We start from the raw sequence: 26,083 nt of genomic DNA, 5'->3' as shown, positions 1-26,083 counted from the left end.
AAAATTTGCGAGCTCGCTTCGCTCGCGCTAATTTTCCAGTTGTTATGTGTACTACTCAAAATTTATCAATAGGTACATAGGTGGCGCTTGGGTGATGGATGATTGCACCCAGGCCCTACATGAGCTAGGGACGGCCCTGCCCGCCTTCATATTGATAGCTGAAATTATATGGATGATGAAGGTGAAAATAAACCTAAGTAGGTAGGGGGGGCGGCATTTTTCAGTTTTTGCCCCGCCTAAAAAAAATTGAAGATCCGGGGCTGGATATTAAAAATTGTACTTATGTAGTTTCCTTTTTGTTGTACTGGTGGTTTCAATGCGCAGACAGCTTCTCAATAAGGCGTAAGTACATCAATGGAGTGTTTTCCTTGCACATGAAGATCTGGTTCTTACTGGAATATCAGGCTGGTCAGAGAACAGACCGTCAATTCCAGCATCAAAATAAGCTTGGACCTCAGCAGCCAAGTTGCCGATAGCAGAATTTTTGTTGGTTGTTACATCACTATTGTATTCTTCTGGCAAGAAATTGTTCTCAGCGCGGAATGTGTAAGGATGCACTTTCAAGCCAGCAGCATGAGCATCGCTAACGAAAGTTGTCACTTCTCCAAGGTTATTATTTGCATCACGGGGAATTATGTAGCTCTTGTCTGGGCCCACGGCGTAAGCATACTTTGCTACTTCCTTAAGACCATCGGGAGTAGCCATGTCACCGTACGTGACGCCAGTTCCACTTACAATCTGATCGAAAGGCGACATAGACTTACTATCGTACAACTGCAGGAGCCTTAATTGTGTAATATTTTTAAGGCTTTTTAAATTATTGATTTCAAACGACTGTATATACACTGGTGCGTGAGATCCTTCATAACCGTTACGGTGAAGAATGTCAATAACTGCCAGTTCCATTGGTAATCCGACTGACTGAAAATACGTGCTGTGCTTAATTTCTGGGTACAGTCCAATAACCCTCTTTTGGCTGATTTGTAAACTTTTGACTAAATCAATAATTTCTTGAAATGTTGGAATTTCGAAGGCACCGTTCAAACGGGCATTGCCAGGCCTAATATCAGGAATGCGTTCAACAGCACGCAATGTTTTTATCTCTGCTAGGGTGAAGTCTTCGGTGAACCAGCCACTAATTTCGTTGCCGTCTATGGTTTTGTTTCGATAGCGAGACGAAAACTCAGGGCGTAGAGAAACGTCCGTCGTTAATCCTAGTTCATTATCATGTCGAGCGATTAGTTGTTTGTCTGAGGTCATGACTAGATCAGGCTCCACGTAGTCAGCTCCCATGAGTGCTGCTAGCGCGTATGAGGCGAGGGTGTGTTCCGGGACATATCCACTGGCGCCTCGATGTCCTATTACCAGAGGATGTCAAAATTCTGAATCATACTCTGCAGTGCTTATCGCTGGTAATACAGATGGTACACCGTATACGATGCCTATTATACTATAAACCGCAATCCATACCCGTTGATCCATTTTCATTTTCCTGTAAACAAGCATTATGCGTAATTAAGTATTGCACAAATAAATTGAAATATGCTACGTTGTAAACATCATCTACAATTAGTAACAATAGCTAGTCAATTAGTGTTTTTACGCTTAACAAATCAGTATTCTTAGTTGATCTTAGCCAAACAGTTTATATGAAACATATTTCGACAGTCGTCACTTGTCCTCATTCTTGGAGTAAGCCTTCTGGTGTGACACTATGTGAACATCCAAACAGGTTTTTGATTAAATATACATTAGTGAGTATTTTTGCTGCTGGGCTTGGTTAAACCCGTTTAAAACTCTAGGAACATGTTATGTGCCTCACTGTTGTAAATAAACCCTGAGTCTATACGGACAAAGCTTTTGCTAATAACAAGGCCACTTTCGAATTATATAAAAAATAAATACTTACGTGAACGACGATGTCAGCTTTGTAACTCGTAAATGTTAACGATACATTCGCAGATAGGCGAACTGGGTGACAAGAGGCAACTAAACACAAGGAAAGTACAGACATACACTAAAGTGTTAAGTACTGAACTAATGTATAGAATCGAACCACTGCTTGCACTGGCTACTAAGAGGAAAAGCCACAAGTTAATTAAGTCTTTACGTCCGTCAGTACTGCCGACAAGATTCCATATGAACTTGATTTTAACGAAGAAGGTTGCAGTATTGAAACATTCAATTGGCTGACTGAACGCATATTATATGCGAGTTAAGTAATGTACGAATATAATTTATCATGCAATAAGGACAAAGCAAGATACATAGGAGTAAAGATTTACCCACTTGCACTGTCAGTACAAATTGATGTTGTTGTACCTAGGTAGGTAGCTGTAGTTTTTCTGTTTTATGATAATTATGCCCTTATTTTCCACTCATGCACTTATGCAAATGGTTTCAAGGTATGGATGTAGCCATTTCAGTCACTTATTTACTTACTGAGTTACATTGTTGCAAGTAATTGTTCTTATTAGTACATACTATGCGGGTTTTAATGTTGGTTAATTCGTTATCGATATAAAATATGTAAATCAATTTTTAATATTTTTTAAAATAAGGAATCATTATTTTACAGATTCTAAGATAGAGGTGTAAGATTCGTAATATTTTCTGGACGACTGTACACACAAACACTTGAGATAAAAGTGAAATACGTATCATATCATTTCAGATACTTACTTAGAAGAAATGTAGGGTGACCACCATGTAGAAAATTAGTCTGAGGATAAATGTCGTCATTGTAAGACGGCCATGTTCAGTTCATACAGGTAAATGATATTAAATGTTGGGGAGTATATATAACTTACCTTATGCGTCGTAACTTACGTGAATTGCTTCAGTAAGTAGGTACCTAACATTAATTAAAATTAACAGTTGACAATAGGATTGTTCGACAACATCAGTCAACATGATATAACTACTTAGAACACAATTCACGAAAGATTTCTTACGGCAACGGCTATTCTGTTCTAAAATCTGACAGATAATAAGCTAATCAGTGTAGTGGTATCCTAAAAATATTGTAAAATTGGGTGAACCACACAATTTAATCAAGCAAATCCTGTTAAAGAAAACCCATAAAGAATTGATAACATGGACTCTCGAACGTCAGAAATATTTTATCGCCAAAACGTCAATCTGGAGTTCAGAAGTGGTAGGTCCGTGGTCGTGATCAGTCGCGTGACGAGACGGAACGAGCCTTGCGTAACACGTGCTCTGGCAGAGGTTAACGATAAAGAATCATTGCCCCTATTTACTTATATGTATTTATTTATATTACTTTATGATGTTCATTTCGTATCAATTTATCACGTTTGTAGTGTTGTGGTCAATAATTTTAGATTTCTATGTATTGTATATGAAATCCATTAATTATATAGTAATAAAATTAAGAACAAAATCAACTGCTTCTTTATATATTTTAAACGATTTGGATCCAAAAGAGGTTTAATGAAAGTTTAGTTATTCTGATCAATCGACTCTTTTATTTTCCATAGGATTGATTAATTTGCAGGAAAAGGTGATATTAAAGTAAATTAATTATTTAGTCATAACTATTCTTAGATTTTTTGGTGCCTGTCATCAAAAATAGATAGATATGACAAGATTAGGATCACAACAATAATAATCTTCCGACCCAATTAAATAACCTATATAGAGGACCCCACATGAATATGAATTTATCTTAATACAAGACTACATGAGTGATGAGTCTTCAAAAATTACGTTACGGAAATATGCGATAAAAAGAAACACCCACTTCTTGTTATAGATATGTTGTCAATAAAATCCAGCGGATTAAAAGATTAGCAGTTTAGTTGTAGATATTTTTTTATGTAGAGCATATAACACACAACTAATAATCTACTAGGTACATAGACTAGAATACGTATAATTATATAGATTAATTTAAATATCAACTCGTATTTAAACATCCCACTAGTTTTCTTATATCTATTTTCATACGGGGTAAGATGGTTTAATTAGTTTATATTTATGTAGGTACAGACCGTAGTTTCTAATTAACACTTAATAACAACTATTGGCACTTGTAACACAATTTCACTAGTAGTTCACCAATTCAATCACAATTTCACTAGTAGCTCACCAATTCAATCACAATTTTTAATTCGTACTAAGTCATCTGGCTGGTCCGTAAAGAGCCCATCTATTCCCGTGGCAAGGAACGCTCGTAGTTCTCCCTCAGCATCACCAAGAGCGTCTGGTGATGGATCATCGCTCCGGAACTCGGCCGGCAGAAATTCGTTCTCAGACCGAAAAGTGTACGGATGAACTTTCAGTCCTGCCGCATGAGCGTCCTGCACAAAACTTGTCACTGTCCCCAACTTGTCCTCGTCATTGCGAGGAATTATATAGCGCTTGTCAGGACCTACCGCGTACGCGTACGTCGCGATCTCACGTAACCCTTCTGCAGTAGCCATTTGAGCGTAAGTGAGTGTTGTTCCTTGCACAACTTGGTCGAAAGGTTGACTGCTAGAATCGCTTCCGAAGAGTTGAATCAATCGAAGATCAGTCATATTTTTCAATTCCTTCAAGTTGTTTACTTCAAATGATTGTATGTAAATATGAGATTTAGCATCTCTGTAACCATTGTTGTGCAGCAAATCCACAAGAGGTTTTTCCATAGCGAGACCCAAACGCTGGAAGTGAGTTCCATGTTTTATTTCAGGGTAAATTCCAATAGGCCGGCCAAGACCGACTTCAAGACCTTTGGTTAAATCTATAATTTCTTGCATTGTTGGGACATCCATAGCTGTGTCCATTCTAGCATTGCCTGGTCTTGTCTTAGGTATACGTTCAATTGAACGCAAAGTTTTTATCTCTGCAAGAGTAAAGTCTTCTGTGAACCAGCCACTTACTACTTTTGCATCGACGGTTTGTGTGCGATAGCGGTCGGCGAATTCAGGATGTTGTGCGACATCTGTGGTTAAGCCCAGTTCATTGTCATGTCGGGCGATGATGACTCCATCTTTGGTCATGACTACATCTGGTTCTAAGTAGTCGGAGCCCATGGTGGCTGCTAGTGCGTAGGCCCCGAGGGTGTGTTCAGGGATGTAGCCGCTGGCACCGCGGTGAGCTATCACCAGAGGTTGGCAAAAGGCCAGATCATACTCCTCTTCAGCCGCAGCTGCATCTGGCCTGGTGCGGATGATACCCACTGCAATAGCAGCACTCAAAGCACCGATGCTGGCGACTGCAAGCAGCACCAGTATAGTCATGCGCCGGTCCATCCTCCTTATATCTGAAATTAAATTAATATGTTTATGCTTTTATATATACGAGTTGTACTTAAGTACGTGATATGGTAATGTTTTATAAATATAAGTACTCACGTCGGAGTCACAGCTATGTCAGAGTCTTGTGCGTGTACTTACTGTAAGTGACAAATAAACATTAATTTGTACTCATAAAACATTGTTCAGGTTTGTGATAGCACTAGTAAAGAAATTAATACTCCTTAGATAAGGTTAGATAAGGCTTGAATTTCAATAAAGTATGCTAAACGAAAAATTAATATAATATTATCATACTATTTGATTGCTACTTTTAAATAAATTAGAACAATATTTTTTGTTTTACATGCAAGAACAACCACTACAAGTGTGTATCATCATAACAAACAAGTTATTTAGGTACTGTTTAATTATGTATTAAATAAATTAGTAGTTCTAGATAAATAAGTACAATTTAGTAAGGTACAATATCAGGTACGTAAGTATACTTAGATGATATTAAACTCTAAGGCAGCCCTTTACACTTGTAATAAGCTTACCTAATTAACTTACGATAAATCAAACGTAAAACTCTTTCGTAAGTCGCTTATAGTAATTTCTTAGAGCTTATTACAACTTACGGAAGTTACTTGCGAATTTTTTACGGAAGCAGCATACAAGTCGGTGTACTTACATTATAACACGTTGAGTACCTAATAATGCTCGATTTGTAGTAAAACATGCAAACTACATGCATTCGTCATGTGGGTGGGTGGTCGGCTAATCTTTACAACGACTTTGTTAAATACAAGTGTTGTAAATATTTATCTTTAGATAAAATAGTCTTTACTATTAGTAAGATAACTAGGATTAACCGTCCAACGTTGTCTGACACCAACCAATTGATATTTAAGATTGCTGAAATTAAAGTCATTAATCATGTGCCTTATTAACCATTTTTTATTAATCATTGCAACTATTAGTAAAGGTAAGTAAATTATAGTAGACATAGGTATGTAATGTAAGGTGTCGTTGGGGTACAAACCGAAGCACGATGCTGGGATGATCGCTCCGTGGATGGTCTTAAGAAATCTTCTCAATCCTCAATGGTAGACTGAAGCTGAAACTCTGAAACATATTTTTATAAAAGTAACGTGTTATTTGTATCCTGCAAATATTAGAAGATATTTTTAATGTAAATACATAGGGCGCATATGAAAGCATAATTTTATGTATTTTATGTACTTGCAACAGTTGCAACATACATATAGAGTAAGAAAAGTAATAAATTATCCTGTGATTTTAAATTAAATTCATTTGAGGAACAGCACCGCAAAAAGGTACCAAAAAATAATAAAAAAAGTGGACAGAAAATTAAATTTTAAAAAATAATAATCACATGCATAATAATTTCTCAAATGTAATCGTATCATGCATAGGTGCTGGTTGTTTGCAGACGGATATCCTAGCAGCCATTATTGCAAAATAAAAACTTTTAATAAAAACAAACGCCTCCCTCGGGGCGCCAACCCTCACTTTGTTGACACTGAGATTTCATTGCTAGGGGTGACGCGAATGCATTCTTGTTTTTCATTTACTATCTAGTATTATTGTATTTAGATCGTTATCTTAGGATTAAATTGGTGCGTCAATTTCTATTGTTATTATCATAATTTTCAAAAATATGTGGGCGGGGAGAAACATGTTTTTTTTAAGTGCTTCCGCACTAAGTTGCTATGAAAAAATGCTAAGAAGTCCACCCAGTTATACAACATTATGCATTTTTGTTGACGTTATTTAAGTTAGTATTGTCAATGGTAGACAGGTAAAATTATAGGTGACTTACGGCCAGTTTCTTCATCAAAAGTAAAAGTCAAAGTAATGTCTAAAGTAAAAGTAACGGTCAAATTCGTTTTTAAATAGAAAAATTGAATTTGGCCGTTACTTTTACTTTAGACATTACTTTGACTTTTACTTTGGCTTTAACTTTTGATGAAGAAACTGGCTGTTAAACAATAATAGCTTCGTACTTAAATTGCGTTTATTTATGCACCTTCATAAATATGGTAGTTTTCTGTCAGTCACTCTTATCATAAAAATCACCATTAATTATTACGTGTAATTTATTAGATACCTACTTATTTTTCTTGTAGGTAAACTTGTAACAAGATTTATCCGTTTATCTACAGCTATCTACTGCAATATTTGTAAGTATGTACTAGCATGTTGGTTTTCCTTACAAGTTACATGATAAGATTATGGATTACTTCCGTAATTCCCGCAAGATATAATGAAATTCATAATTATGACGGTTAGTTAATTTTTGCTTAGCAAATCTTATGGCCTTAGGTATTCATCAGAAAAAATATATTGATGTGTGTGTACCTGTACGTGCTGTACATAATTTATTACAGTTAATTAGGTATATTTGATACAGAGCTAAATTAGAAACTGGTCTAAAATTGAATCATGATCTCTAGGGCGGCTAGTGAGAACTAACCATAATTCTGCTGAACTTTCCACAGTAATAATTATTATTCAAAACATTCCAAATTCCTACTTAATTTAACCGCAATATTTGTTCCGTCTTACTTATTTACCTATGTATGTACTTTTTGTAAGGCGCTAGTTCAAGACAATCAAAATAACAAAAAGGTTTTATTCACGTTGGCAACCCTTACCAGTAGTTTAAAGGGATAGTCCCAGTGGTATCCCTTTGCGAATTTCGTTTGTTTTTTCTCGTGTACCCTCCGCCGCAGTACGGAGCCTCTAATCCTAGTTGATCGAATTAATAAAGTTTGTCGTTAATCATTATCGTAAGCTCGAATACAGTGTTAGACATTGATTACAGCAGGGTGAATGGATAAGTCGACTTTATTACGTTTGAGATTTAGTGCCAAACAAAGGAGTTTATTATTTTTTGTTTTACATTTTATTGCGGGTGTAGGAACAGTCTTTAATCCTTTAAGGCCTATTTTCGAAGTAAAGACTGTTTTTTTTTTTGTATATGTTTATTAATTTTTTCCATAGGTAGCAAAAAGTTCTCAATATGAACTACTTAGTATTTATTTGTCATATAGTTAACGTGCTATTAAATACGTAAACAATTTGTTTCCCACGCAATATATCCTTTGGGAGCATCATCGTTGAGTATAACAAGTGCTCGAATCTCTCCCCAGAGACCAGAGACAATTGTAAATGGGGCTGCAATAGTGCAGCGTTTGATTCAATAAACATGATCTTATTGCATTTACTAACCCCTTGCGGAAATCGAGTAACACCATGGTAACACGCGCCGATTGCATTCAGCGGTCTAAGTACCTACTAGTGTAATCGAATTAATCAAATGAAAACATACTTTGTTCTTATTTGTTTTTTACTATTTAATATGAGCACAAGACGGGATAAACTCTAAGAAGAAGAATAAGAAGAAGACTATTTAATATGAGCAAAGCATTGAAGCGAACTGAAAATTGACAAAAGAATGAGAAATGTTTCCTCTATTTGTCTAGTCCCATAATTCACTTAATTTTAAACGAAAGTTTAAAAATACCATTCGCATAAGTCTAAATGAATTATTTCGCACAGAAGTGATGTGTTTAAGTGGATAATAACCGGGTTGGTGATCCCGGGCGGAGCTGCCCCGCCCTCCAACATGGGATGCCTTTTATTTATAACAATAAGTGGACACAAATCAACGTTTTCCAAGACAAATACATAAAAAATAGAAGACAACGCAGGAGTATTGGAATAAATAAATCTGGGTCTTTATAAAAAATCAGTTCAGTAAGTTTAAGTGTGAGTCAGTTTCTAACAACTGGAACTTTCTTTTAATTTAATAAATGCATTAGATTAAAAGAAGGTTCAACTGTTCTTTGGATTTGTTTCACTACAAAGTATATACCTACCTTATTCAATTAACTTTGTGCACAGGTTGCTAACATCGTTACGTCATTAGGTAATTACATTATACATACCTATCAACAGGGTCAACAGTTCAATCACAATAAATTTCGCAAAAATATCAAATGAGTCGGCTCACGGGTCGTAACCTTATTAAAGTTCTTGAGGAGATAACATCGGTCGTCACTCCCGACAGATGTGTAAGTTTGGCGCCACAAAATGTTATTCTATTGAACAATATCGATGTTGTATCGGACAATCGCTCGTCGACGGCCCACCATATCGATGCCATCACCACGACCCACAACAATAATGCTATTGACGAAATCCTATAAACATAAAAAAGACAACATCAACGTTCCGACGAGAGCGTATCGACCACAGACCAAATTAAAATTACATCTAATAGTATTAAATTATAAGCGTGAATTATTAATTTGTGAGCCATTGTCCCGTCCGAGCATTGTGAATAGGTACTGTATAGGAATGATTGTATCAAATTGCTATGTAGAACTAATGAGCCGTTATATGCGGCTTAAATGCTCAGTTTGTTGTATATAAATTCGTAATTGAATTCATTGTTTGCAGAAACCAAACAAAAAAAAAATAGAACGGTACTTGTGATGGTGTTTATAATTAGTAAGTAGGTAGGTATTCAATATAATGAAGTAAAAGGTTAGGCTTTTAGTTACAAAAAATCGTAAGATCATTACCTATAAAACTTCAAAGTCTTTGTTGTTGTCTTAGCTTGATAAATAACACACAAAATGTTAATAATATTATGTCCAAAGCACTTCATTAACCGTGACAATAAGCTATCAATCATCGAAAAGCTCGCAAAACAATAATCACATTATCATTCTCCCATAATAACAAATGTTGGCCCCAAAAGCATAAAGAATCCGCCTTGAAAGTTTTTCAAGATACATTTTGAGAAATATCGTCGCAAGGCTGCGTCCGACGAAACCGAACAATGTAAACTTATGAGTGAACGTATTATTTATTGAAAAAATAAATAAAAAGTAAAACGGTTTGACATATTGTTAAGGGTCCTTATAAAATTATTTGCTATCACGCCATCCGAGGCTTGTTACGAAGAAGCAATCTTTAAAATGAAACAAGAGTACGACTCGAGGTACATTTACGAGAGGCATGTCGGACCAATAAAACAATGACGTACCTAACCGAAACATCGCCTGGATTAATGGTTGCCGTGGATTTTGTCTAAGGATAAGTAATTGCTGTCTTCTCATTTTAATAATCATATGGAGGGACCCACTTCAAGAGCGCTATTAATAATGCTTAGAATGAATTTTTCGAATTCCCAAATGTCATCCAGCTTATTAACCGGCTTCGTTTTTTGTTTAAGTTTTATTTGTTTTGGATTGGACAGAACGTTTTGGTTTTGGCGCGGTCATTCCGACCTTTCGTTTTTTGTCTCGCATCATGCAATCTCGGCAGATGAAATATTGTTTAGAGTTAATTAGTTATCCACTGATAAAGTCTTTTTCTATGGAACTGCTCAATTATTTGTAGATTTTTGTTAATTTGTTGTTTTCGTATGGTCACTTGGTCAGTTTTGTTTAGTCATGCATCACCATTACATAGTTGAATAGATATGTTAAATTCTTGCAAAGTCTTCTACGATAGAAAACATCTTCTTGACTGTACCTGTGCAGCTAGGGAAATATATAAAATACTTAATCAGTTAACATCCAAGTCTTGAGTTAAAATGCAGGTAAACAATCACATCACTTCCATATAATTAAAATTAGACACGCTGATTGAAACTATAATTTAAGCTTAAACACGAACTATTCATCACCGGCTTCATACGTCAAAAATCATCTGCAAAAAGATGCCACTAAATGAATAAATTTAGATTCCAATGCGCGTGATCGATAGACTCTTAGATCGGATCTATAGATCATATCGACTTCGAAAATGGAATGCGTGAGTAAGACAAAATATAATTAATGATCGTCCTTCTAAATTCGAATCGGTCTGGTGCAGACATGTTGGCGTCGTCGCAATAAACAAAAGGCAAAAAGTTTTGTTACTTTTTTCACAATATATTTTTTATTTGTGCATATAAAACGTTAGTAGATGTGCACAATTAATCATTCGTCGGCGTATTGTTGCATCTGTCGTGTCGGCTGTAGAACTGGAGTGCGGCCATTGTTGCCGATGGACCTTTGTACCATTTGATAATTCCAAAAAACATCTATTGCGCCACCTGTGGCATGCCTAACGGTTTCATTCTTTTGAATCGAACTAAATTTAAAATAGATTAACTTATTTGGTATTTAATAAACCCGAATGTAAAAATCGAAGCTGTTTTTAATGACATTATCTAATAACAATGAAACTTCAACACTATACAGGTACTTACTATTGTACTGTTTACGATGGATGCCATACGATAATAATTATTATATCGTTCAATTAATTATAGACAGACTTGCATCAATGATGTATGAGATCCAATCTTTGGGTACAAGTTAATATGTTTCTTTCAACCGATTCTATCTTGTATACAACCGTAGTTGATTATGTCTATGTAGGTAATTTAATTACGCATCGCCATTTGATCTACGCATTGAAGTTTAATTAATTTCTTTTGACACGTTAAACGACGTTAAAGTTATGTTCTTAGAACTTTCTTACTCATGCTGCGGCTGTCTGTATTCTGTTCTATTCATGTTTATAGGTGATATTGTAATGTCAAATCTTCATCAATTTCTCCCATTTTATCTTCTTAATCAGGCAGGTTAGATGGACTATGGACCAAAAGGCTGGAATCTGTAGCTGGAATTATTTGAAAATTGTAATTGGACCCCCAAAAAATGTAGTCCATCAATGTTTTGTAGACTCTTAAAATTTTACTTATATAAGTATGGAGTAAAAGAGCATTTTTAAGTATAGATTAAGCTTTAAAGTTTCCTGATTGCAGGGTGTAGTAACCTGAGCGGTTACCTGCAACCACAATCAATCGCGGCTCAGACGCTTATGACGGATAACGTGTTCTGTCGTGCAGCAATCCGTCACGGTCGGCGGCGCGGGCGCAGATCGGGCGCCCAGCTTTGTTCCACGTGGGAAAACTGTAATATTCAACGAGTATCTCGTATTAAAATGGTTGTTTTTACTGTTAATGCAAATGCCGTGTTGAGTAATTAATCATAGGTCCCTAACTTTTGTATAGTGTCTTTTTGTAGGTACAACGTAGTTTTAAACTTAAACTTGAAACTCACTGCAAACACTAGCCCTTCTTACTCTTAGCGATATTAATAGCTACTTAAATGAGAAACAATCATTTTAAATACACTTTAGCAGTCACTCTGCAATGTTGTTTACAAAAGGCATCTACATACTTAAATAAAAATTGACGTTCCGTTTCGGCACTATGGTTGAATGATTTTCTGTCAGGTCAAATATTCTGTTGTATGTGATCTACAAATAGTTGTTCCGGCTCTAGGAGTATGTACCTTCGTAATAGGGTATTACATGCATTTTTGAAATATATCTTAAATAAATTCTTTAGTCTTAATATATCTCTAAAAAATTAAAAATAATTTTTTTTCTCACGTTATGTACGAATATAAATTAATTGTTTTATCATAATTTCAAATTTCGCGCGTATTTCTCGAAAACGCGGCACACAACGGACGCCATGATTGTTTTTTGGTCATGACGTCATTACGTTAGTAAAAAACTACAGCTGTCAGTAATGCTACTGCTCCACCTGCGTCTTAACGCGTTAAATTTTGGCATTACGCAGATGTGGCCAACGTTTTAATGGCAATTTATACAAATGGCATTATTAATAGCATTAAACGTTAAGCGATAACTCGGGTGTCGGTTTTTTGGACACATCAAAGGGTTTTAGTGCGTAGCTTAGAGCGCTAAGTGATGTTGGCTACATTAATGCCATCTCATTGCACGCATGCAAGGACGAGTGTAGATACTTTGTTTAAGCGGTAACTGCATTTTACGAGCACGGTAATGGAATGGTCAAATGAGAAAGCTTTAGTTTTTAGAATTATTTTGTGTGTCTGAGTTTAACCTCTTTAATGTGTGTTAACGCGTTACTTCATGAGGGATTAACTCTTTGCAGAATTGTACCTAAGTATAGCCAACACGCATTTTTAATGCAATAAGTAACGTGTAGTTGGCCATTGACATTAACGTTAACGCTAACGCAGGTGGAGCAGGAGCATTATACATATTTTGATATGTATTGAAAATTTTAACTGACACTTTTGTTTAGGGGAGAGCGGGGCTGAAAGTGCCGGGGGTAAATTGTGCCGACGCGAATATCTCAAAAACAGAAAGAGATAGATATATGCGATCGTATTGTGTCGCGTAAGGCCTAACAGTCGCGCACACGCGGCTGCCATTTTAGTTGCGTCAGCGACGCGGACCGAGTCGTACTGCATGTGAGGGTCCTCCAGCGCCACGTAAGTAAATATTTTCGTTTCAATACTTTTTGGTCTCAAGCTAGCATTTTTCGTGCTTTTAATATGTGAGTTTTTGTAAAATGTTTGTTATTTATCCTAGTTTGTAATTTTAATGCTTTGTGTACAGTGATTTTTATATGGGAGACAAAATATCACACTATCATAAACGGGGTAAAATGTGCCGTTCATGTGGGGCTGCTTGTGCCGCGGCACAACCAAACCCTAACCAACCTATATTGTTTCAGTATTGTTTATATTTACGCGAGCTATTATGAAAGAAAGAAAATATGCAGTTTCCAGCCTCCTCAATCAGTTGATAATAACACAGGAGATAAAAATGCAGCAGTTTTCTCACCAGAGCTAATAAGACCACTGCCTAAAGCACCTCCCCGACTAATTGGACATACTAAAGCACGTAAAAGAAAGACAGCTGTTCTTACGGACACTCAGAGAAAAATGCTTTAGCAGAAGAACAGGCTAGTAAAAAGAAGAAAAAAGAAAGCGAAACTAAAAAGAAGGTTAAGGGAAAAGGGACGGGAAAATGCAAGGGAAAGGGTAAACAAACAAAAAAGCCGACTAAAAACCCCACTAAGAGAAGAGTATTGCAAGATGACGACAGTTCTGATGACGAACAAGAATGGTTCTGTATCATTTGTTGTGATGCTTATTCTAACTCTGCCCCTGGAGAACAATGGATTGAATGCAGAGAATGTAAGAATTGGGCCCATTTGCAATGTATTGAAGATGAAGAAAACCAAGCATTTGTATGTCCTAATTGTTATTCTGATCAATCACCTGGAGAGTAACTAGTTTTGGCATATTTTTTATTTCTTAAAAAGACTCGAGACTGATTAAAAAGTTAATAATTTTGGAACATATTAATAATTGATCTCATTCGCATAAAAATAAGTACAAACTATTGATTAAAAATACGTTTTTATGTTTGAATAATTACATAAGAAGCTTCCTTGTTTTTTTTTTTTATTGTAATACTTAGTATTATACAATTAAACTTTAAAAACTGTTGATTTATATTAAAAAATATAACGAATAAATATATTATTATAAAACTGATGTGTTTTAATTTCCTAATTAATTTTCATTCATATAAAACTCCCAGCATTATCAACGGCACAACCGACCTCAGCTACGGCACAACTTGCCCCAGATTGGGGTTGGTAGTGCCTTGGCGCCTCTGTATAAAAAAATCGCATTTTCATAAAAACTATTAAAAATGTGCAAAATCTGAAGTTAAATTCGTAAAATAGATTAAATTTGGCTTAGGATGAACCACTACTTTCAGACATAGTACTTGTTTTATCCGAATCTTAAAAGGATTTGTCAAAATCGGCACTTTCAGCCCCGCTCTCCCCTACTACCGTAATGACGTCATTAGCATGGCGGCGACATTTCGTAGTGTTCAAAGACAGATAAAAAAACCTAAAAACTTTAAACTGCAATAAAAAATATATTTATGTACCTTACGAAGTGAAACTAACATTTCCCGATTGCTTTTCCTCTAAACAATCATTGTAATACACTTTTAATTTTTTTCTCATCTAGACTAAAATACCCTATTATGTAGGTATGATGTATATGCAATGTATGTGTACCGGAATTTAAAACGTGAAGCCTCACACGACGAAGAAATAGGTATTCCTTGCACGAGTAAAAGTTTTTTTGATGCCATTACCTTTTCAGATAAACTTAGTGCTATTCACAACACAAAGATAACAGTAGTCTATTTACTTTTTCCCAATTCAACATCTAATTTAAAGATGGACGTATTCATCATAATTAGTTCATGACATTTAGCTATCCTTTGCCTTTCCTCTGCTGAGTTATGATACTGTTCTAAGAACACACCTCATTTTTCTATTCCGTACCACCAACTTTTGAGGGTTAACACGACGAAAAAAAAAACAAACGAATGTGCGACCGGCTTTTTTTCACCTGACAACACCCAAAGTTGGTTTTTATGTACACCATTTTGAAAATTAAATTATAGGTTATAATTTTAATATGATAAGTGTGTAATATATTTCTTGAAGGAATGTTTTGTTGAGATTTTTATCTTATAATAGTATTTATTTTATTTGGATCTAAACCATTTTATATTAAATCGTCCCTTTTTTATTTATTTATATAAATTACGTTAAGTAATTAATGAGTAAGTTATTCAGTTTTTTAACTTTTAATATTTGGTATATCAGCTGGATTGTAAAATTTCATAACGAAACGTTGTCATAAATATTAATCGTATACATTTTTCTTCAGAGAATGTTAAATATTACAAATAGGTAACGTTTTTATTGAATAATAAGCAAAGTTTAAGAACCTTTTGGTTTATTATGTGGAATAAATCCTATATCGATAAGCCTACTGAATGACTGAAGCTTCAGAGCACAAACTGCTTAGTGCTTAGTTCACATTATCCCTAGCAAAAATGGCCTGAAAGATCTTTTTTAAAAAGAGCGGCATAAAACAAAAGCTTATCTCATCAGGTATCAGCTTATAGGCAAGCTATAAAGATAGGATCTACAAAGAAATCGGCACAGATTACAGTTAAACGACCATAGCAATTGGACGATACTTTTTAACGATTGTTTTTTGGCGGGGACAAAAAAATGCGGCAGCGACAAAAGACTATCGTCACAAAGATCCTCCTTACAGATAAAGGGACCATAAATAACACCATAGTTTTATATTGTTATTATGGATTCAGAGCCGATTCCTATAAGTTGCTTTCATTTGTCAATATATATGTAGTATAATTATTTCTATCCATTTTTTAAATCCGATGATAAATTGGGACTGTCTCGATTCTACTTGTCTTTGGTTTTGTAATTTTTTTGGTTACGGGGTTTTTCCATATTGATTTTTTATTAGAAATGTACCTACCTATATTTTTGTTCCTAAACATTATCCACCGACACTACCAGCAAGGTTTGATCGAATGAGACGCGTTTTGCAACATATGTCCTACCTACGTAGTCCTAGTGCTACAAAAATGCTTAATTTTTGTTCCTTCGCTACAAATAAACCGTAGGGGTTTATAAACGACAAAATTTAATATCTTCACATACCATTAGCATAACACGACTATCATACATAATCCACCCTAAGGTTCCAACATCAGCGGCAAAGAAGTGTTAAACAAAATTGTTTTAGTTGTAATAATGAGGGATCGCTCCCCGGAAAGTTTATTAAAACCTTCCATAGAATTCATTACAAGCCTGCTCCTAAATTAAGTTTGCACCCCACGCTTCTCTTAACATTTTATAAGTTGTTTTAGCTTACTTTGTACACTGATTTAATTTTAAACGTGTTATGTGATTTATCGTTGTTTATTAGTAGTTAAGCGTCGTTCGTGCTTTTGTGCGATAGAATAACACACTGCAAAAAGTACCTATATAAGACCATTTTTGAAACAATATCTGCTGAAAAACGTTTTCCTTTCTTACCGGTTTTTTATTAATTAACGGCATTAACGGTTTCCTCGCCAATCCCTACAACCACCACAACGATGCAAGGCGAATACCATATACTAAAAATATAAATTATACAAAATCATATGTTTGTGTATACTGATAGAATACTTACATAGAATATGACTAGGCACTATGTGTTAAAATAAATAAGTAAGTAAAGGTTGAAAAACACCTATTAGCCATACTATTTGTCAGTTATACCTTAATCTCACATTGGTAAAAATCCACAAGAAAGTCACCACTGAAACTGAAATATCCAAATCGCCATTGAAAACTGAAAGTGCGTGCGTAGAAGACGTTTGCCGTCGGGCCGGGGCGTGCAGGGCGGGAGCGTCCCGTTGCTAGGCGACGCGCCGCGGGTGGGCGTGGCAATCGATACCACCCTCACCTCACCCGGTCACCTCCAGGCCTTGTGTGATAGCCCTTATCTTCACCAGATGACCTGCACACCGGTACCATGGAGCACGTAAGGAACTACGACTGTTAGTTAACTTGCTTCTGAAGTCTATGTAGTTTCCACAGCAGTTCGATTTTCGAGCATTTCATGTCTAAAGAAAATTCTAGGTATAAAATATTCAGTAATAAGTAGTAAACACGCACTCAAGTTAAAGAACTTATACGTTGATTTTTATAGGAGCATTTTCTTTCGACAACTTCGCAGTAAAATCATTCGTAATGTCCGCTGAACTTTTTATTAATTTAGTAGCAATACTTACTGATGAAAATATCTGAGATGTTATAAAATATGTAAAGCAATTTAATGCACCATCGGACAGATTGTACCAATATTTGATATTGTTTTATTTGTGTAGCCAATCAGGTTAATTTGTAAATGAAATTGTAAACGAAATAGATTTCGTAGCAGTAAGTATTAACGTTCATATTTCAACTTTCTAAACATTTGAAATCATCATCTATTATTACAATCTAAATCCCCAAGATTCTCTATTGAACTACGGAACTCTATCACAATAGGTACATATGATGTTCTATTGTTTTTTTTTATTAAAGTGTAGATGCAATTCATGCAATGCAATATGTACCTAGAGCTTTTCTTGTTGCAGAGGAAAATCTACGCGAATCGCCAGCACGTGCCGATTTAGTTCTAATAAGAGGCCTGATTTTACAAATTCGTCAAGTTCTTTAATGTTCCTGTCAAAAAGAAATTGAGTTTCCCTTCTCAGTGATGTGGGGGAGTGTGTCGGACAGGCTCCGTCGACACTGTACCTACTATTAGTACACAAAGGTCGGCTGTCGGGCACATCCCGCAGGACGTACGGCGGGTAGGGGCGCGAATTATGACCTGTCAACAACAGATCATTGTACTCTATGACTATACCTGACGCTAATTTCGATGTACCTGATGTTTCCTAGTAATACAGGATTTAGATGCTGACAATACATTATTTGTTTATTGAATTCATTGCTCATCATTTTCAGGCGACGTCTCATTGCATCTAATTTTGTTCATAGTAATAAAAATAAAGGAAAATTCGACGATGGTAATTTCTTGAAAGTTATGTAAACATGGCATCCCCGTTGTCGTGGCAACTAATTAATACAAATGGTGGAGTTCGCTCCACGAGACGAGTCCTGACGGCGTCCTCCCAAATATATGGTCCATAAAACTACGATTACGTTTTATAAACACTACATTTATAACTACTTCATGATTGTATTATTTATTTTACGTAATATATTATGCTGTGGTGGAGATTTTGATTTTTTTCTAAACTGTGCTTTCAAATATTTAAAATTCTCTGGCACAGTACACTCCATTAATTTATAGTATTCGGCCACGTGGACAAGTGTGGAGGCGACTTTTATTACGCCACTACACTTTATAGGGATATTTTATTTTATGACTTATGTTTTGGACTTTATGAGCCTATGACGTTGGTTATATTTTATCTAGTTTTGGTCGATTGGCTCTATGTTGAAAATTACTTGGATAAGATAGCATGTTAACTAATATTTTATTTAGGTAGGAAAGTACAAAATACGGATCATTTTCAGTGGATCATGTGAGCAGTAACTTCTTAGTGCATAGGTACATATTTTTTTTTGTAAAATCTATAAACTTCCTAACTGAACTTTTTTAAACGGAAGAATACGATTTTCATGATTCAAGCAGCTACTGTCTGTACTTGTCTGTCTTTACCAGGTAATACCTGATTAAAAACAATGAACCAACATCTGGAAAGATCCCATTCCACAGTATACGATCAGTGTGATCCGTAGCGCACGGAACACGGCCGGCGCTCGCCGTGGCCGGCCCGGACGCGGCCGCACTAAATTTAAATATTTTAATCCTTAATTTAAATTTTTGACATTTTTATTTTATGTTGGTATTCGTGTAGTTTCATTTTTAATGTTATTTGTCATATTCAGGAGACGGCGCAACTCGTGACTGGCGCCTCGGAACACCATTTGCTGGTAAAATATTGTCAATGAGACAGACTGACGCAGGACAATTTGTTCGAACATTATCCCATCCCCGACCCGATAGCGAAACGTTATTCGGAATGAAGATCGTGTTCATAAATAGAATGGGGTACAGTTGCTTATATACATAGAAGTTCCTTTACGTGAAGTACGGGATCAGTGCCTCAGTGGCACTAATGCTGGGAGTTTTTTAATTGTATCATGTGTCTTCATAACAATAATAACAGATAAGCAATAAGGCAAATTTTTCTGTTGAAATTAGAGGAAATCAATGATTAACCCCGATCATACAGACCTCAAATGTAGGTACCTATTTATTTACTTCATTTACATAATGGGCATTTTTTGTGTGTTTGTAAATATCTACATGCTTCGAATTCCCGACCGTATCCCTGAGTTAACTTTCATATCAATTACTTATGCCTTTTGTTTAACTTTAGAGGGTTTATTAATAGCAATTATGAACCATTAGGAACCATCTGTGTTTCGGATGGCACGTTAAACTGTAGGTCCCGGCTGTCATTGAACATCCTTGACAGTCGTTACGGGTAGTCAGAAGCCAGTAAGTATGACACCAGTCTAACCAAGGGGTATCGGGTTGCCCGGGTAACTGGGTTGAGGAGGTCAGATAGGCAGTCGCTTCTTGTAAAGCACTGGTACTCAGCTGAATCCGGTTAGATTGGAAGCCGACCCCAACATAGTTTGGGAAAAAAGGCTCGGAGGATGAATTATGAACCATCAGGAAGAGGTTAACGACGACTACGGATTATTCTTTAGTTAATACTCGTTCTGAATCACCTGTTAGCAATTTGGCAAAATAAGATGGATGTTCAGACATTTCATAACTGTCAATCAGGAATTTGGCTCAGCATACCTTTTTTTGAGAACACACCTACATATATCATATGAACCTGTCTTCTATTGGTTTTGGTTTCGTATGCCATCGTGGCCGGGAGAATAAATGACCCTTGTAGATCATTATAATACATTTGTAGATCATTAGTCATCGCGCTTGAGGCCGGCGCTAGAGTCAGCCATTACACAGCTTTTAATATTTTATTCTAATGTCCAATGTATTGTGAATATTTAAACACAAACATTGTAACGTACACTTCAATTTGTTAAATGATTAAATATATTTTTCGGTCATAATGGAGAACAAGTGATCTTTGAACTGGTATTAATAATATTAGACCTACATGAGACCAGAGACGGACACGGATTTTATTATTTATTTGTGTGCCAGTAATATTCATGTAAGTGACCCATAATACAAAACATCACCATAAGCCGTATTTTCATTGAAGGTTTTTCGCATAGCTATGTGCTGGCGACTCTATCCAATTCCCCGATTGCCATTTGTGGGTGAATTTCGAATTTCGAGAAAGATTTGAAACACATTTTCGGCTTTCAGCGTCATTAAGGCTAGCTAGGTACTTAAATTTTTCGTTTTCAAATTATTTTCTTGAAGTTTTTGACATGTTCATTTTCCTTACTGATATTTTTTCGTAGGCTTAATGAAACTATTCTTATTTATCAAGCGTTTGTGTAGAAAAGTTATAATTATAGTTTAGTTTAGGGTAATCTATGAAATTTCTTCGTAAAATGATGTTAACTTAAAATTAATCCACCTATGAGTTAGGTATCACTTATGAGTTCACCTATGAGTTTCAGATCGGAGCTCTGAGTTTGGATTGGGGCCCAAAACTTTTTACATTGAGAAAGATAAGTGGATGACATATCTTTCATTAGGTATCTACACATTATCACAGAATTAGTATGCAAAAAACCTAATTTACATCAAGCAATATGAATTAAATATTTAATTAAATTATTATCAGCAATGTATGACACATTATAAATGTAGGTCTACCTTTTTGTATTCTGAATTGACAACAATACTGCAATATAACATCAATAAGTCTCTCAGGAATCAAAGGAATTCATTCAACACATAGATTTAATAGAATTTCAATGCCGCTCATGGTCTGCGCTAGCAAACAACGTCTGGGGTCAATGTTCGATAAAAGTGGATGACGTCACAATTCATTGCGAACTCGACTCTTCATTTCACTCATCTACTATGTGGCAGGTGCGTCCTCAACTTGTGTTACGTAATTTCGCGACCTTCGAACATGACGAGGTGGCCGAGTGGTTAAGGCGTTGGACTGCTAATCCAATGTGCTCTGCACGCGTGGGTTCGAATCCCATCCTCGTCGGATCTTTTTGTTGTTGATATTGGTCGTTAATGTTTATGCGTACTATAGAATACTGTGTATAAAGTATTTGATAGTAAGTATTTTCCCATGAATATTTATAAAGTATTTTATTGACAATTATTTTTCCAATTTATTAGTCATACAGACACTTTGTTTGTTTCGCATACTTTTAAACACCGTTAGATACTTAAAATAACACATTCTTATATCAACACGTGCCTTTTGAAATGTCATTTAGCATGTTATTAAATTCCTACTTGGCTATGAAAACACCCTAATCTATCACAGTAGATCATTAAATCATTTTCCGTCAAATAAGTTTTCATTTACAGTTGACTTAACTAATGTTTGCATATGGTTCAACCGCCACCGCCACCGCCGGCTATGGGTTATTTCACTTGCACTCGTAGGGGACTAGAACACAGATTATATTTGAAAGGGCATGAATAAGTAAACATTTTTGTTTATGGTCGTATGAACGGAGATTTGGATTTCAATTCGAAGTGTGGCTATGTAAAAGTTTGATAAAAATATGTTTTTAAGGAAAAGGAGGTTCTTAGTTTGAAGCGTTTTTATGTATATTTGAGAGCGATTATTATAATGTTTGGTTGAACTGATTTTGATGCGGTTTTCAGCATATAATTTAACACACATAGGAGAAAACTTTTGGTATACATATTACTAAGGTAAGTTTTTTTTCTTAGTTTTTTTCGTATTTTTAATTGGTAAATATTATGAATTCGTTATATACCTACCTAGATACTTACCAAATGATGATAATTTAGTAATTTGCTGGAACCATCTTTTATGTAGGTACCGACTACCGAAAAATCTAATATGCTTTATTTACTGGCACTTATTAGAAATAACAATTCTGCTTTGAAAATCTTATTTCAACGTCTCTTATCAGAATTCTGTCTAAAATATTTCTTATTTGCAGAATTGTTGGAATCATGTCCTTGTTTCCGTTTTCCCTAACGTTCTTGGCTGCTGCGACGAAGAAGTCGGATCTTGCTTCCGTGCGTATTTCTAATTTATTATTATTTTGTCATCTATATAAAAGTGTTTTGTATAAGTTAGGTATAGCAGTGCTTTTATAATCCTAATATTTTTAATTATCAGGAAAAACAAATTGGGCATAAAGTTTTGTACACATTTGGGATAAAAATTCTCTTCTAACGTGTAGACATTTAGGATAAAATACTCTCCTCAGGAAGTTTTGGCCACTTGTATTGTTATAGGTGCCTGTTGAGTGTTCTAATTAGAAGGAACCCTCATTAGTATGATCAAAGTTACGCCGACGACGGCGACGGTATCTCATTCCGCCTGGGATGGACCTGACCCATAGGAAGAATGAAGAGTTCTTTGTCTGTTCTGAAACATAGATATCTATAGGATACTAGAATCTTTTCAATCTAATTCTTCCCTAAGCTAAACTTCTTTATTAAAACCATCAACCACACTTAGATGAACATTTATGTGGGTATGTGCAAATAATTAGATGTGGCGTTAGGCCTTAGTCGCACGCGCCGATCACGTGGCGACGCGAACTATTGTTACTTACGTTATTTATGAATATTGTTCGCGCGGCCGTCGAGTGGATCGCCTCATCGCCGACACGTGACTTCTGTCCTATGATTGATGTACACACAGCTTTATGAGCGCCTGGTAATCTGCATGGGTTTGTGTGTCAATGGGAAGGTGTAATCCGGACTTCTATATTGAAAATGCTATTGTACCATTGTTGTTGTCAAGTTATCCTTTTATATGTAGGTTTAAACTAGTCAAGGGTTCTTTGGTTAAATAGGTTAGCTATACCTTCTTAATATAATTATTATGGAATTGGGAGATATTAAATCTTTTTCTGGTTTAATTCATATAAGATTCTAATCTGTATAAAGTGCCCTAAGCATGTTTATTTCTCTTCGTCAGTTTTACTTTCTTCTTTTAATTCTGATTAATAAAATATATTTTGTTCATAAAACATTTCGACCACTTTTCTTACACCCTTCAGGAATAGCAAACTTGCGAAATTGTCAATAAATTATGAAATACGCATAGTGTTAGCTAAAGCCCACCGATTGGTATCGGAAGTGAGGCGGGATGACGCAGGGCGGAGGGGTGACTTCCGGGTTCCGGCCTACTGCTCCGAGCCAGTAACTCATCATCAGGGCTCGGCGGGGCGCCGGCCACTCTCCCCCACACAAAGAAATATAAAGATTTGTGTGAATTATTCCCTCCGCTTGCAAAAGGGGAAACGCATAAAAAACGTTGGTATGGATAACACATTTTTAAAAAGATCTCTGTACTTCTTTTGTTATTTTAATGCGTATTCGCAATTTGAACTGAAACAGAGACAGTAAAAGTAAATGGCATTCACAGGGTTCTTGGAAATGCGTAAAGGAGATAATGTGGTCTTCTTAGAACATCTACATTAATAGGAAATGTTCTAATTGATAAGATTTTTGATTGATTTAATAGGACTCACCCTTCTTGAATCTTCTTTGAGAGATTTTTCTTTACGGAGAATTGACATAGGTACCACATTTTCTTATAAGTAGAGTACCTAATATGATATCTTTGTCTTCATTTTCTCTCATTTTTGGCTGGCCTAGTGATTATAGTTTTTTTCTCAGTTTGCAGAAGCCTCTTGGTATACCTACAGGCCACTCCACTTGTTACAACTTAACTCTTTTAAACTTATGCAGTGATTTATAAGTCCAATTTCAATCAAATTTTTTACTTAGCTTTATATTTTCTATTTATTTGTATTTTTTCCTTATTACATATTACTGAAGACTGCAATCCAAGTAAGTAAATGGAAATTCATGTTACTTTCCCCTAACACATTTTATTTCCCATTTACATACTATCTGAATTGCATTAACGGAGGTCCGTATCGCTCGCTAGGTGGCGCTGCAAACACTTGTAACTATAATGGAACAATGCGGTTCCCACTGGCCGCCTGATAGCTTCCGCACCTTCGCATAGGAATTCAGAACACGTATTGAGATGCTTTACATTTATTTAAATTCCGAAAGGAAGTGTAACGAACGCAGCAAAGATAAAAGTTTAACTTAGTACATTTCTTTCAATTTGGAACATAGCTGTTTCTTTTATCAGTATGCTTGTGATAATTGCGATGTATAGGTAATTGAAAAATTCTTTAATTATTATTTTGAAGTATATTATAGTTGGAGGCAGTGAATACCACCTTATTGTTTACAGCGTTTTGGCAATATCTAGTATCGGAATAGCGTTTCTTGTACCTCATCCTGGAGCAAAAACAAATGAATGTGAATCATAGCTTAATTTCTCTCCCCAATTATAATCTATCGGTCCACCGGGCGGTTTTTGTAGCACGTCAATAACAATGCGACAGACATAAAACACTGGGCTTTTATAATTTACCGATTCTAATAAATAAAGATTTCAGTCCTTACAGAACGGGGCCACACGAAAAACGACCGCCCGGGTTGCATGTATTAGAATTTCCAACTCTATTGTATTTTACCATACATTCTTTTTTGCACCTTCGTCGAATACATTTGCAATTTTTATTCAGACCTTGGGTCCTTTGAGGTTTTTGTGGGACTGTGATTGTCGCTTCTACCTCTATGATGAACTAGCATCCTCTTGGTTTGCTTCCATTTACTACAGCTTCATCGTATGAGTCATCGTTTGAGAAGTGAATTCTATAAAATAAGCCATAATTCATTATCTTCAACTTCAAATTCAGCTAGCTGTCTACCTTTTCTATTTACATTACAAACAAACTGTCCATAATAGTCTTGACCGGTAATTATCCGAATTTTGAACATGAATACCTTCGGCCCTTAGTTTGTAAACAAAAAAGGGGGATTGCCGTGTGTCGAGGGCTGCTGGGGGCGGGGCCAGGTGTCACTGGCAGGCTGCAGATCTTATCTTCGCTGGGGATGCACGCGGGGCTCCTACCGGCCTACCCGGCCCTCATAACAATATCTCACCCTTGCCAATAAACTTGCGCACTAGCGCTCTGTTTATAGCCGCATCGAACTTTATTCGTTATTCCTTTTTTAGATCTTAAAGTTTGCTACAAATTTAAAAATAAATCCTGATCACTAGCCTAGTAGCTCTACATTTTTCTAAAGAACAATATCCACAATTTTTATTTTTCTATGTAGTCCGACCGAAATTAACGCTGCCATTTCAGCTGGTTGCGGTGGACTAGGTTAGATATTTAGATTAGTGCATCGAATGTAAAGTTTTCCGAACACATTTGTAGAAGTCGCTCAATAATTATTTATACCGAAATGCTTCAGACTCCAATTGATAGTAAAATAAAACACGCT

At 35.8% G+C, this 26,083-nt stretch overlaps 2 protein-coding genes and 1 non-coding gene across 3 annotated transcripts; 1 reads left to right on the top strand and 2 right to left on the bottom strand.

The window, feature by feature from the left end:
* Positions 1-320: 320 nt before the first annotated feature.
* Positions 321-2,141, bottom strand: LOC110369785 (uncharacterized). The gene is made up of 2 exons (XM_021325340.3): positions 1,910-2,141; positions 321-1,492 (listed from the first exon to the last, which is right to left on the bottom strand). Exon 2 carries the CDS (start codon positions 1,291-1,293, stop codon positions 352-354), a length of 942 nt encoding a protein of 313 aa, XP_021181015.3. The 5' UTR covers positions 1,294-1,492; positions 1,910-2,141; the 3' UTR covers positions 321-351.
* Positions 2,142-4,080: 1,939 nt separating this feature from the next.
* Positions 4,081-5,491, bottom strand: LOC110371435 (uncharacterized). The gene is made up of 2 exons (XM_021327692.3): positions 5,358-5,491; positions 4,081-5,266 (listed from the first exon to the last, which is right to left on the bottom strand). The coding sequence occupies exon 2, from the start codon at positions 5,253-5,255 to the stop codon at positions 4,116-4,118; it is 1,140 nt and encodes a 379-aa protein (XP_021183367.3). The 5' UTR covers positions 5,256-5,266; positions 5,358-5,491; the 3' UTR covers positions 4,081-4,115.
* Positions 5,492-21,670: 16,179 nt separating this feature from the next.
* Trnas-gcu (transfer RNA serine (anticodon GCU)) lies at positions 21,671-21,752 on the top strand. Its single transcript has one exon. It is a non-coding gene; the product is annotated as a tRNA-Ser (tRNA).
* The last annotated feature ends 4,331 nt before the right edge of the window (positions 21,753-26,083 follow it).

The sequence above is a fragment of the Helicoverpa armigera genome, chromosome 5, assembly GCF_030705265.1.
Source record: "Helicoverpa armigera isolate CAAS_96S chromosome 5, ASM3070526v1, whole genome shotgun sequence".
In the NCBI taxonomy this organism is placed as follows: Eukaryota; Metazoa; Arthropoda; class Insecta; order Lepidoptera; family Noctuidae; genus Helicoverpa; species Helicoverpa armigera.
The sequence above is the reverse complement of the archived record's forward strand: the minus strand, read 5'-3'. Positions and strand labels throughout refer to the sequence as shown.